The sequence below is a fragment of the Rousettus aegyptiacus genome, unplaced genomic scaffold (assembly GCF_014176215.1).
Source record: "Rousettus aegyptiacus isolate mRouAeg1 unplaced genomic scaffold, mRouAeg1.p scaffold_m13_p_5, whole genome shotgun sequence".
Lineage (NCBI taxonomy): Eukaryota > Metazoa > Chordata > Mammalia > Chiroptera > Pteropodidae > Rousettus > Rousettus aegyptiacus.
This window is the reverse complement of record NW_023416308.1, coordinates 17,291,665-17,305,039: the sequence shown is the minus strand read 5'-3', so window position 1 is coordinate 17,305,039 and position 13,375 is coordinate 17,291,665. Positions and strand designations below refer to the sequence as shown.

The 13,375-nt window shown below is 52.7% G+C and overlaps 1 protein-coding gene across 15 annotated transcripts in view; it reads left to right on the top strand.

The window, feature by feature from the left end:
• Positions 1-13,375, top strand: part of EMID1 (EMI domain containing 1) — a 50,764-nt gene that overhangs the window by 19,432 nt on the left and 17,957 nt on the right. For 11 of the 15 annotated variants that reach the window (XR_001599329.2, XM_016164361.2, XM_016164359.2 and 8 more), the window contains 10 exons: positions 5,684-5,767; positions 6,847-6,908; positions 8,426-8,546; positions 8,804-8,854; positions 8,947-9,036; positions 9,832-9,978; positions 11,021-11,110; positions 11,254-11,306; positions 11,793-11,855; positions 11,968-12,012. Coding sequence is in view for 14 of the 15 variants with exons in the window: in XM_016164361.2 (XP_016019847.2) it covers positions 5,684-5,767; positions 6,847-6,908; positions 8,426-8,546; positions 8,804-8,854; positions 8,947-9,036; positions 9,832-9,978; positions 11,021-11,110; positions 11,254-11,306; positions 11,793-11,855; positions 11,968-12,012 (806 nt within the window). In the remaining variant the exon portion in view is untranslated. The remainder of the gene's footprint in view (positions 1-5,683; positions 5,768-6,846; positions 6,909-8,425; positions 8,547-8,803; positions 8,855-8,946; positions 9,037-9,831; positions 9,979-11,020; positions 11,111-11,253; positions 11,307-11,792; positions 11,856-11,967; positions 12,013-13,375) is intronic. The other 4 variants (XM_016164366.2, XM_036221259.1, XM_036221260.1 and 1 more) reach the window with 3 other exon arrangements.

The following is a 13,375-nucleotide window of genomic DNA, read 5'->3' as shown; positions in this document are numbered from 1 at the left end:
CATGGAGGGCACTACGTGACTGACTGACAGGGTTGCTCCCCTGCGCAGGGTCAGAGCTGTGTAAACGGATGCCCGGACTTGGGTATTGTGGAAATATGCTCTGCTGGAGCTCTGGGAGTGGGGGTGGGGAGCCATGAGGATATTGCTGGCCTATCCCAGGCCCTGCCCTTCCTCTGATAGCCAGGTTCAGGCTGGGCTTCCCCAGCTGTTTCCCCTGCCAGTGATTGCCCTCAGGATCTGCCCAGAGCTGTGACATGAACCTGGGGCCATAGAGCTGCATCACCAGGGACAACAGGGCTCAGAGCACATGTAATGAGCTGAAGGAGACGGAATACCCACCATCCTAGAATCCAGCCCTGGGTCAGCTGTACTCTGCTGTGTGACCTGGGCAAGTCACTTTACCTCTCTGATCCCTGTCTCTATGTGGAAGTCACCTGCGTTGAAAAGTGCCCACCTCATACCTTATTATAAGGACCAGAGGCTCACACCTGCACATAGCAGATACTCTCCATAAATGTCTTCCGCACCCATTTGGCCCCTATACTAAGGGTTCTGTGATGGCTCTCAGGGACTGCCCTGCCTCCCACCTCTGAGACCCTACTTCTCAGTCCACTGGTCGGCAAACAGGCCTTGAGTCTCCAGATTTAAGCTTTGTGAGGCTGCAGACTTCATGGCTTTTAGCCCTGGTTTTCCCATCTGCATAATGAGAATGTTCACTCTGATGAGCAAGGATGATGGGCTCTGACGTTCATGACAACCCACTAGGAAGGGGCTAGGATGGACCTTGTTTTACAGATGGGAAAACGAAGGCTCAGAGCAGTGAAGGGGCTTGTCTGGGGCCACTCAGCACATGAAAGCCAGGATAGGGAGCTGCCTAACCAAGCATCAATCAGTGCCTCCAGGCCCTGGGAGGTGGGACTGGATGACAAGGAGGGAGCCTGTCCGAGGCTCTTACCTGGCTGCCTGCTCTCTTCTGAAAACAATGAGCAAGGAAGAGCCAAGGCCAAAATGTACCATGTCGGCTGGTCCTTACCTGCTAAGTGGCCCAGGCTAGTGAGCTCTGCTGAGGGCAAGGCTGCTGAGGCCACCACATCACCCTTGCCTCTCTGGAGGCTCTCTGCCCCACCTGCGAAATGGGCAGGATTTCAGCCCAATTGTTCAGACGATGAAAGTGGGGCTCAGAGAGAGTCTGGATCTCACACAAGGTCACACAGCAAGTAAGCATGGCCAGGATTCTCCCCAGGGCTCTGACCTGAGGTCTGCGGCATTCCCCTGCCTCACACCCTCCTGCAGTAATAATGACAAGGGGAAGGAAAGTTGCCTCCATCCTCCGTGCCAGGCACTATGTCTTGTACTCACCTGCATCATGCCGTCATGTCATGGTTCAGAAGGTCCAGATGTGGAAACTGAGTGTGGAAGGGGGGACTGCCTTGCTCAGGGTCACAGCTGGATTCAAAGCCTATCAGTCTGATCTAGAGCCAGGATCTTTCCTCTGCAGCAGTGCTGGCTGAAGACTTCCAGGCGTAGCATGTTCCATCATTTGAGGCACCATGAGGCTGGCAGAAGCCAGTCTCAGCCCCAGCCCCTTCCAGATAGAAAGATAGAGGAACTGGGGGCTCCCTTGTCATCCTCTCCCATTGGCCTCCCCAGAGCCAGTCTGCCTCTGTGTTCCCCTCATTTCCCACTGTGTTCAGCACATATGTCCCTTCCCTATCCATGGATCCCCACAGCTCTTGTCTTCCATGATGGGGAACCAGAGGGGAAGAAGTTTGCGCAAGGTCACACAGCAAAAAAAAAAAAAAAAAAAAAAAAGCTTAAGAGCAGACTGGAGGTTCCAGCTTGGGCCCTTCTTGGGCCCTTAGTCTCTCTACTCTCCAGGGATGAGCCCTTCCCACACACATCCTTCATGCTCTAACCAGATGCCACCTGTGCTTTCCTCTATGCATTCAGAGTCCCTAGGGCTAAGCACTACGTGAATCTACCCAAGTCTGCTACCCTCCACTCCACTCCTGTCTGGGAGGCCTGGTGGCCCCACCTCCCAACTCTCAGTCAATGCATCCTCTACCCCCAGCCTGGCAGCTCCCCTGTCTGCACCCCCAATTCCCCAATCGATGTGCCCTAGCCTTGCCCTCTCTCCATTTTACCCCCAGCCCGTTCTGGCCTTTTCTCCCGCTGCATGGCCCGGGCAGTGGCTGTCCTCTCTGCCTGCAGTCTTTTTGGGCCTCCCACCTGGCTATGGTGGTCCCCACCCTGCCATCGCTACTCTTGTGTCTCTAGTGCCTGGCATGGACCTGGCATAAAGTGGGTGTACAGGAAATGAATGGGAACTTCATTTTACCTCAAAGAAGAGGCCAGGCCAGTCAGACTAAAGCCTCCCAGAGGCCTTGCTATGGGGTTCCGGGAGCTCCCCGGCCCCAGCTCTGACCCCAGTCCCTGGCTCGGGCCAACAGCAGCAAATATTTACATTTTCAAAGTAAATTCACTGAAGGAGAACTTGCCTGGGGCTGGGGAGGCTATACCCCTGTGGCCTGTGGTTACTGGACCAAGCTGACCTGAGAGTGGCTTATGAACAAGGAAGCCCCTCTCTTGATTGGTCTTCTGGGAGAGAAAGTCAGAGGTGGAGTCCACAGGCGCCCCCCCAAACTTCTCACACCCCCATTCCTAGTTTAGGGAAGGGTTTGAATCCCAGCTCCCCTAGTCCTACTGTGTGGACAGGCAGCCTCTCCTCTCTGCACCTCAGTGTTCTCATGAGGATCCAATGAAAAGGGGCACAGAGGCTTCTTAGCTCAGGCCCAGCACTGGGCAGAAAGAAGACAACTGTTTATGGCCACACAGGGTTAGAAACTGGAGGTGGCACTGACCTTGCGGAGGGCAAGACAGGGAGTGATGAGAGTTTCAAGGCGGAGAGGGGCTTTAGTGGGTGCTCTGCTCTGTCCAGGAAGGCTTCCTGGGGGAGGTGACCTGGGAGCAGCAGCTGTGGGGATGGAGGTGGGGAGGTGTGTGTGTGTGTGTGTGTGTGGCTAGTGGAGACCTCCCAGGTGGTGGGAAGTGGCCCACAGTCAGGCTTCCAGAGTGGAGTGGGGTTTGTGGTCCTGGGATCAGCTAGGAGTTCCTGGGAGGCCAAGGTTGCGGCTGGGAAGAGGCCCTTCAGGACAGACCGCCAGGCCAGGGTGAAGGGGGACTCAACACACTGTGGCCTGCTCCAGCAGCCCTGGCCCAGCACCAGTGAGAGGGACATGACATTTTGACCTTCCCCCTAAACCCTGCAGCTTTTTCCCTACCATTTGCTATAGAGCCATTTACAACCTGGTTCATCCCTTAAAGTATTTCTGTCCATTTATCAGAATTTGGGGTAGTTTGGAGGTGATTTTTATGAATCCTGAATCCAGAGCCAACATTTTCTAGGTTTTTTGACAGTTATATTTCTTTAAACTTTTTTTTTTCTTAATTTTAACTCACAATTAGTTTGAGCCGGTTACATGTATACTGCTGGTCAAGCCATGTTTTTATTTAGTTTTTGTAGTTCTCTCTGGCTCCCAGTGAAATGTCCAAAAGCAAATTGGTCAAAAAATAATTTTCGACCACAAATTCGTGGGTTAATAACTCAGGGACACCCTGAGTATGATATGAGAACATTTGTGCTCATTTTCAAAACAGTCGTGTCTGCTGTCCACATTATTTTGCTTTTTATTTGTTAGCTTGGCTTAAATTTATTTTCAACCAGCAGTAAATGATTCATGCATTCATCAACAAAAAGCTTACTCAGGCTGCTAAGGCCCTACTGCGCGCCAGGCACAGGACAGAGGATATCCCTGCCCTGACGGGGTGCATGTTCCAGCCAGGGGGCGGATGATCGGCGGGAGACCGGGGAACTGGCACAGTTAGAAGGTGGAGAGTACTGTGGAGAAAAAAGGAAAATGATAGCAGGGCAGTGGGGAGGGCGGGCAAGGCAGACGCTGTGCCAAAACTTCATCCAGAGAAAACCCAAACTTCCATGGGCTTGGAGGGTTGGCTGCGATTTTGGTCGACTTCCTGAAAAGAATAAGAAAATGACCGGTTACATCTTTACCTGGGAGCAAAGAGGATGAAGAGAGCTTGGCGAGGCCATTCATCTCAGAAACCAGCATTCATATGCTGGCACCCAGCCTCCTGGGCTCTGCCCAGTAGGACATGGGGCCACCTCAAGGTGCTAGGTGGCCCAGGAGAGAAAAGTTGGGTCCTGGAGTTAGACTAAACTGGGTTCAAATCCAGGTTCTGGTGTTTAGGTGGACAACCAAGAGCCAGTGGCTTCATCTCTCTGCTTCATTTTTCCCTAAGGGGAAATATTCATACTCACTCATCCACTTATCCCAGTATGGGGGACAGAGGAATGGTAATATCAAGCTAATCGGTACCTGTTCCCTGTGTAAAGTGGAGGTGATGCTACTCACAGGTTTTCGAGAATAATGAGTTCAGAGAGGGTCTGTGAAGTGCTTAGAATGTGCCAGACCCATAGGATCAAACTGGGCTACATAAAGCACTTCACACTGGGCATGGCACAGTGGCACCTGCCTTCCTGCCCATAGCACCACCAGCCCTGGGCTGCCAACACACTTTCCGTTATTTTGGGTGAGATTTACCCCCTGCATCGGGACAACTCACAGGTCCCTGGGGAGGGGATGCAGGCTCAGTCTGAGCTCAGGCGCCATGGTGGGACCTAGAGCAGAGTCTGGCAGCCTCCCTGCTGGGGGCTGGCCAAAGGGACCAGTCTGGTTTGAGTTCCCGGCGCCTCTCACTCCCTGCACCAACCCACAGCCCAACTTGGAGCTGCCAGGCCCGTGCCTTATTTGGGTCTTGCCTCCCCCCAGACAACACTCCATGGCCTTAAAAGGCAGGCCCGGGGGGCAGTAGGGGCCGGTTGCCACTGCTGGCTTCAGAGCCCCTCCAGCTGTGCCTTCTGCCTCTGGCTTGGCCAGCGCATCTCTCCAGCTATGGAGAAACCAGGCCCCCAAAACCAGACCAGCCAGGCAGCCTGCTTCTCATAGGGATGCCAACAGGGGTGGGCTCCTGGAATGGGCCTCCCTTGCTCTCCCAGGCAGCCAGCCTCCCTCTGGTTTTCATTTAAAACCAGGGCTGGATCCACTTCAGTATCTTCTTACCAAGAAGGGAAGGGAGTGTTGACAACGATGTGTCAGCTGTTATTTATTCAGTGCCTACTGTGTGCCAGGCCGTGTGTGTGCACAGTGGGCCCTTTGCACACATCGTTGTCCTCAGTCCTCACACCCGCCTGGGAGATATAGTGGCCATATGACCCCAGTTTACAGATGGGAAAATAGGTCCAGAGAGGACAAGTCACAGGTCAGCAAGTGGCAGGTCTGGGGCCCAACCTTGCATCTCTTACCTCTAAGCCCTTAACATATGCAGCTTGCTGAGGTCATTGGCGAAGCCCCCAGCCTCACCCATGGCTCCTACCCATTACCAGCCCCTCTCCCCAGTCCCAGCAGGTTGGCAGCCTTGTTCCAGCTCAGCCCAGTTCGTGCTGTGTGACCCAGGTAAACTTCTCCACCTCTCTGGGCCTCTTTCTCCCTCTGCACTGAGGGGAGTAGGGATCCCTGCTGGGGCTACAGTGTCAGGCGGGGTGAGGGGATCTGACCACACAAGGATGGTGCAGGCCAGCAGGGCTCTCATCCCTACTGTCCCTCAGTTACAGGCTCCTCTGGCTTCATGGAGCCCAGGTGGTCGGGCAACGCCATGCGGCGGATGGCACTTCGGCCCACAGGCTTCTCAGGTGGGTCCTGGGGCAGCTGCTTAAAGTCCCCCCTGGACTAAGGGAGGCCTAGAAGGGCACAGGCAATGTGGTGACTTCCTTAAAAGCTATCTGAGTCCAGCAGTGGAGGCTCAGGAAGAGCACCCTGCCCTTGCCCATCCCATGCTGGAAAAGGAGAGAAGAGGGATCCCAGAGGACAGTCTGACCTGGATCCAGGCTCCCCAAGACCCATGACCCCCAGACTCTTGCAGCTGCAGGTCCAAAGCCCGAGTTTCTTCTTTTTATTTAAATTACACTTTTCTGAGCATCTGCAAGGCACCGTGCCAGGTGCTTTCCATCATCACCTTGTTTAGACCTCACAGCTGTGTCCCTGTCCCCCAGGAAGGCATCATTGTCCCCATTTTAAAGAGGAGGAAGCTGAGGGTCAGAGAGAGGACCTGCCCTGCCTGAGACCCCACAGCCAGGAAGGGACAGTGCTGGGACTCGACCCCAGGCTTTATGCCTCTTACGCACTCGTCCACCTTGATCTGAGCTCAGTGTCCTCAGGTATGAACAAGGGTGACCCTTGTTTTAAAAGGAGGATCATGGTGAGGACTGGAGAGATGTGCTCATGGAGCACTCAGCAGTGCCCGGCAGCCTGGAGGCTCTGAAACCTGCCAGAACTCTTATGGATAACTAAGGGGTATTGTTGCAGAGGCCACAGGTGCTGGATGGTAGTTCTGGAGGGAGGGTCAGGGGGTGGCATCTCTGAAACCAACCCACTCCAGACTATGACATGTCGGTCCCCAAAGCCAGCAAGTCTGGGCCAGCCCCACCTAGGTGGAAAGCAACAGGATTTCCTGCCCTGGCTTACCGGAAAGGAGTCATTTTGGATGCAGAGACTGCAGAATTTGGGTCCCTGGTCCTGCTCTGGGAGGAACATACAGGCATGGTCCACCCTGGATGGGTAGTTCTCTGCAGCCCCTTCCCTGTGCTGGGCTCTCTCATGGACTGGGGTCGTCAGATGTCTGTCCGCTCCCTCCATCCCACCTACAGGGGCTGAGGGACTCCAAGGGGAACTGGGACTCCTAGCCCCAGTGCCAGCCTCCTCCCTCCCACAGGTTGTCTTAACTGCAGCAAAGTGTCCGAGCTGTCGGAGCGGCTGAAGGTGCTGGAGGCCAAGGTGGGTAAGCAGCTGCCTCCTTGCCCCCAGCCTCCCTACCCACTCCCTGCACCACGCCCAGCCCACTCAGCATTCCCACAACACCCGTGGGCAGGCCGCTTCCCTGCCAGGCACTCACCGTCCTCCTGTCAGTCCTCCCCCAGCTCTTTGGGCCTGCCTACCCCAGGAATAGTCAGACAGCCTGGCCTGCTCTTCCTCCAGGAGGCCCATGAAGCACCCTCATTGTACGCCATCTCCATCCCAGCCAGATATTCGTAGAACCACCTCCCCCCGCCAGAGCTTGTGGCTGGGTCCCCTCCTTGCCCTGTCACCTTTATCCACCCCCCCCCATAATGCTATCTCCCCAGTTTCAAAAGCAAAACATCTATTGTATATCTCAAATTATTCCCAAGATAAAAAGTTTTTAGCAATTAAACACCAAGACATTCTAAATTCAAAAACACAGAAACTCCAAACAATGAAAAAACTACCAGAAAACCATTCAGAGAAATCACCTATGCCCCTAGAGAGAGCAACGGTCAACATTTACACATCTTCCAGATTTTCTAAACACATGTAGAAGCATATACACTCTACATATGTATTCTTTCCTCCGTTATTCCCTCCTCTGGGAATTTATGTTAAGGAGGTCTGGAGGGGGCACAAGCAATGAGGTGACTGCTATTTGCCGAGTGTTAACTATTAATAGGGAAATTTGAAAACCAGACAACAGAAGGAGTGGTTACATAGTTAGGGAGCCTGGAGCAGTGAAATACTAGACAGCCATGAACAACACCTCCATTTCTATTATGAAAAGATGCCCCTGCTGTATCAACTGGCAAAACCAAGCTTCTGAAAAGCTGTGCGAGGATTCCAGTTATGAGGCATGGGAACCCCACATTGCTGCCCAAGCTCCCTCCGAGAAGAAGCCAGTGTGAGGGTAGTTCAGTCCTAGGTCTGGGGTGTGGTTCTTGGGTCTGCCCAAGAAGTTCAGCTTTTCTCTGGACAGGTCCACGTGATGCCCCCACCCCCAGTCGGTGGGCATGCTGGCTTCTCTTTAATCCCCAGTCAGCGGCTCAGTGGATACCACCAGCCTTTCAGAGTCTCCCCTACACTGTGTCCAAAAGCATTTTCATATACCTCAAGTGTTTTCGTATACACGTCAGGGTATTTCATATCAGACCCTCCCAAACTTCCCTCCAAAGTTAGTGAAAATCCTTTCAGCCATTGGGCTTTAATAGTTCAAGAGAACTTTCACATTATTTATGCAGGTAAGCATAGGAAAAATCCACATGGCCCAGCAAACACAGAGACAGTTACAGAACTCAACTTGGGTGGCAGTGGTGGTATGTAATGACTTTTCCGTAATAAATATGACGAATTGTGCAGTTTGAAAACCACAGTCACTTCTGATGAGGTTCTGGGCCAAGCCAGGCTTTGCCGACTCCTTGGGGCTCCTGCCCCCCACCCCAGAGCCCCTCAGTTGGCCTGTCCCTGGCAAGACCCTGGGTCCCATCCTTCTTTCTCTTCTGGCACAGGTGGCAGTGCTGACAGTCACCGAGAGAGCAGTGCCCCTGACACCAGCTTCCCCCGAGGACCCCACCCCACTCTGGGGCTCCCCAGCTGCCCAGGGCAGCCCTGGGGATGGAGACCTTCAAGGTGAATGGGTCTGCGGGGAGCACACCCCCTTGTGGTAATGAACAGGGGAGAGAGATGCCCGCCCGCCCTGCTGTGGACTCCCAGCTTGGTCCCCTGTAGCCCTGGGTCTTCCTAGCTCTCCAAGGGCCCCTGAACACTGGAGTCCTGGGAAGCCCAGCCACCCCAATAGACACAGCCCCTGCCCCACTGGTGGAGCTAGGGGCAGGGACTCTGAATAACACAGACCCCTGCTTCCCCCTTCCCCCCACCAACTCCAGGGCTACCGGGAGCCAGAGAAAACACGAGGGCCCCACTGCTCCCTCGAGATGGTAGGTGTTTGCCAGGGGGCCGGGGCCGGGGCCGGGGCCAGGGCCAGGGTCGGGCAGGAGCAAAGCCAAAGCTGATGAGATTTCTCCCCCAGATCGAGTTGGTGCCCAGGGACTTCCTTGGTCCATTGGCCCTAAGGGAGACATTGGCAGCCAGGGCCCAATGGGGATGAGAGGCCCACCAGGTGAGTGCCCACAGCACTGTCCCCCAGCTTCCCTGTCCAGCCCCTGTAGTTGGACCTAGTCTAGGGCCTTTCTTTCTTGACTCTAACATAGCCAGAGGTGGCCTGGGCCCCTTCTACTCACTTGACTTGGCTCACCACCCCTCCAAGGGTGCCCCACTCATGCCTGGGCCCCCCAAAACCTTCTTTTGCATTCACTCGGCTCATGTTCGCCAGGTACCTACTCCCAGCAGGCTCTGAGCCGGGCACTGTGGTGTGGTCAGACCAGTCCCTGCCCTCCTAGAGCTCCCAGACCAGTGGGAGGGTGTGCCTAGGCAGAGGAGAAACAGTAGGGCTCACCCCATGTGATGAGGGTTTTTGGGGGGGCCACTGCAGGATGGGAGCCCAACGAAGGAAGTCCAGACCCAGCCTGGATGGGATAGGGGACAGGGAGGGCTTCTCAGTGAGAGTAACATCTTAGGTGAGGCCTTAGGCACACCTGAAATATACACTAGGCAGAGCAAAAAGAGGACTGATAGAGGGAACAGCTTGTGCAAAAGCCTGGAAGAGAGAGAAGAGAACGTTCTGGAAATTAACATTGGCTAAGGACAAGTGTCCACTGCCCTAAAGCCCCTGGGAGGGCTGTGTTTATACCCCTAATAGTCAGGGAAGTCAGAGCCAGGGACAGCCCTGGCCTCTGGCTCCCAGAGCCCTTACCCCCTGCCCAAGTCTGCCTTGTCCTGCCCCCCCCCCCCCCGGCAGCCACCCCGGGCCCCTCTGGCTCCTGCACACCCACAGACTCCTCTGGTTCTATTGCAGGTCCACAAGGTCCCCCAGGGAGCCCTGGCCAGGATGGAGCTGTGGGTATTCCTGGAGAGAGGGGACCTCCAGGCCCACCAGGGCCTCCTGGTCCCCCTGGTCCCCCAGCCCCTGTTGGACCACCCCACGCCCGAATCTCCCACAATGGTGAGTCCCCCTGGGTCACAGCAGGTCCAGGCAGAGGTGGGGTGAGACTGGCATAGCTGTTCCCAGTACAGCTTCTGTCTACTAGGTACCTCTTTATAATAGGCTTGCCCTTGGTCAGTCACATGTCACCCAGTTCTCCAATAGGGCTGTTAACCTCCTCTATTCACTGATGAGGGAAACGGAGGGCCAGAGAGGGGAGACCACATTCCCTTGTTCATTCCATCTCACCATGGCCAGAGCATGGGGGGCCAGATTCAAACTCAGGCAGCCTCCAGAGCCTGTACTCAGAACCATGTGGCATCAGGCCCTTCCTCCAAGCCTCGGAGCTGGCCAGGATTCAGCCGCTCAGAACCCTGGGAAGCTCAAGGCCCAGCAGCAACAAGTGAGCCCTGAGCTCCCGAAGCCACAGCTGTGCCCCTATGATCAAAGAGGCCTGGCCTGCTCCTCCTAGCTGGGCCCTGGCTGCACCCTTGGCCTCCTCCCTAGCCTGACCTACCTGTGTGCTGCCAGAGGTCAGAGCTTGGAGTGCTCTGTTCAAACCCATCTGCATCCTATCTTTGGTACATGACCAGGCACCATCCACTCATTCTGTCCATTCCATCTCACCATTCTCCATCTCCAAGCTCCGTTTCTTCATTTGCACAGTTGGGATAATGACCATGCTGGCCTCCCAGAGCTCTGTGAACTCATACACAGAAGCCCGGCCCAACATAAATGGTCATTAAATAGTATCTTTTGTTATTATTCCCATTTGACATGTGACAGTACAGGCTCAGCAAGTTGGAGAGGCTTACTGGATGTCACAGCGAGACTGTGGTAGGGTTAGAACCCAGGTCTCCTTGCCACCTGGTCTTGTGTGGCCAAGACTCTCCCCACTCCCCACCCTTGGAGCATGTACCCAGGGCCCCAGCCATGCTGCAACCTGTCCCACAGGGAAGTCAAAACTGGCTTGGCAGAGGTGTCTGGTGAAGACTGACTGCCCCCCGCTCCACTCAGCCCCACCTAGCCCTGCCCTACCCAATCACCTTCTTTCCTCCCCCAGGGGACCCATTTCTGTCCAACACCTTCACTGAGACCAGCAGCCACTGGCCTCAGGGACCAGCTGGGCCCCCAGGGCCCCCAGGGCCCATAGGTAAGTTGAGTCCAGGTCTGGGGTAAGGGGTGGGGTTGAGGAATGGCAGAAGAACTAGGGCTGTGGCTATCAGGAGGAAGATAATGGGGACTTCCTGGCATTGTATTCTCTTTTGGTCCTGAGGACATCCTGGCTTTTCCCAGGTCCCCCTGGACCTCCTGGTCCCATGGGCATCCCTGGGAGTCCTGGACATATGGTGAGTATTTCTCCAAGTAAGTACTCCCACTCATCTGGCCATCTATTCACCCACCCACCTATCCATCCATTATCCATCCATCCATTATCCATCCATCCATTATCCATCCATCCATTCTTTTTTTCACTCCTTTGAGCATTTATGGAACATTTACTATGTAAGCTACTTTCTATAAATCTCATTCAACCCATATAACAAGAGGCAAATATTGTTATCACCTAAGGCTAAGAAAGGTGGAGATTCTTGCCCTAGGGATATGGCTAGCACATAATAACTTTCAGATCAAGGTAGACACTGATTCTAGGGCCATGGCTCTGAACACTGACCTCTATCAACCTCCCACTATGTGCCAGGCATTGGGTGTGCGGTGAAGGGTCTAGAGGGCCAGGCCAAGCTGGTACCCCTTCCCCAACCTATCTGCCCCCAAAGTTCGTGTCCATTCTTCCCTGCCCCAGCATAAGGTTAAAGCCCTGTCTTGTTGTTCAGGGACCCCCAGGCCCCACTGGACCCAAAGGAATCTCCGGCCACCCAGGAGAGAAGGGCGAGAGAGTGAGTACTGTGGCTGCTCCCAGGTGGAGGATTCTGGGGAGTCTTGGGAGCCCTGGATCAGGACTCGCTGCCTCCCACAGTTAACTCCATTCCTCTTCTCCCTCCCACACAGGGACTGCGTGGAGAACCTGGTCCCCAAGGCTTCACAGGGCAGCCGGTGAGTGATGCCGCATGCCCTGCAGCATCCCCTCCAGGCTCCCACAGGCAGAGGCCCCTGCTCTGACTCCATCCCCTGTGGCCAGAGTGTCTGGCCCAGGGCGTGCTCCATCTCCCTCGCTCTGTGTCTCTGCACCTGTTTCTCTTTCTCTTTCCCTCTGTGTCTCTAACTCTCACTCTTTCTCTCTCCATCTTTCCTACTATGAGTGTAGATTTATCTATTTTTCCTTTCAGTTTTGAAAATTTTTGCTTATATATTTCAAAGCTTTGTTGTTAGATGCATACACATTCAGGATTTTTTTTGTCTTCTTGGTCCTTTTATCTTTATGAAATGAGTATCTTTCTCTTTGGTAATACTTCTTGTCTTGAATTCTACTTTGATATTAAAATAGCCACACGAGCTTTTTTTAGTGCTGTTTGCATGGTATATCTTTTCCAATCCTTTTACTTCCGACCTGTCTGTGCATTTCTATTTAAAGTGCATCTCTTGATGCAGACAGAGATAGAGACACATACTTGAGTCTTGCTTTTTTAAAAAACAGTCTGACTGTTGAGTTCATTTACATTTAATGATTTGTGTAATTATTGATATGCTTCAGTTTAAGTCAATCATCTTGCTATTTGTGATCTATTTATACCAGTCTCTTTTTATTTCTTTCTCTCCTTTTTTTTCTTGCCTTCTTTTGGATTGAGTACTGTTTATAATTCTGTTTTATCTCTACTAAGAACTCAGTGTTAATTTTTCATGGTTGCTCTAAGAATAACAACATACATCTGTGGCTGGTCACAATTTACTTGATTTAATATCACACCACTTCATGCATAAGTAGAACATTACAACTGTATAATTCATCCCCCTTGTGTTATTGCTGTCATATATTTTACGTCTGCATTTGTTATAACCCCACAATATATTGTTGTTATTGCTTTATACAGTCAATTGACTTTTAAGGAAGTTAAGGAAACAAAAACACTAGTCTTTTACATCTATTGATGTGTTTACCGTTTCTTATACACTTTATACTTTCCTGTGGAACCAAATTTCCATGTTATCATTTCTCTTCAGCCTAAAGAAAGTCCTTAAGCCTTTCTTGTAGTATAGGTAATTACTGCTTTTATTTATGTAAGACTCTTTTAAGATTTTACCTTAATTTCTGAAAAATATTTTCACTGGATATAAAATGATAGGTTGGCAGTTATTTTCTCCCCTTTTAGCACTTGAAAGATGTTGTTCCATGGTCTTCTGGCTTGCATGTACCATTATAATTTCTCATGAGAAATTGGCTGTCATTCTTATTGTTGGTCCCCTTCATATAATATCTTTTTTTCTTTGGCTTTTAAGATTTTCTCTTTAGTCTTGGTTT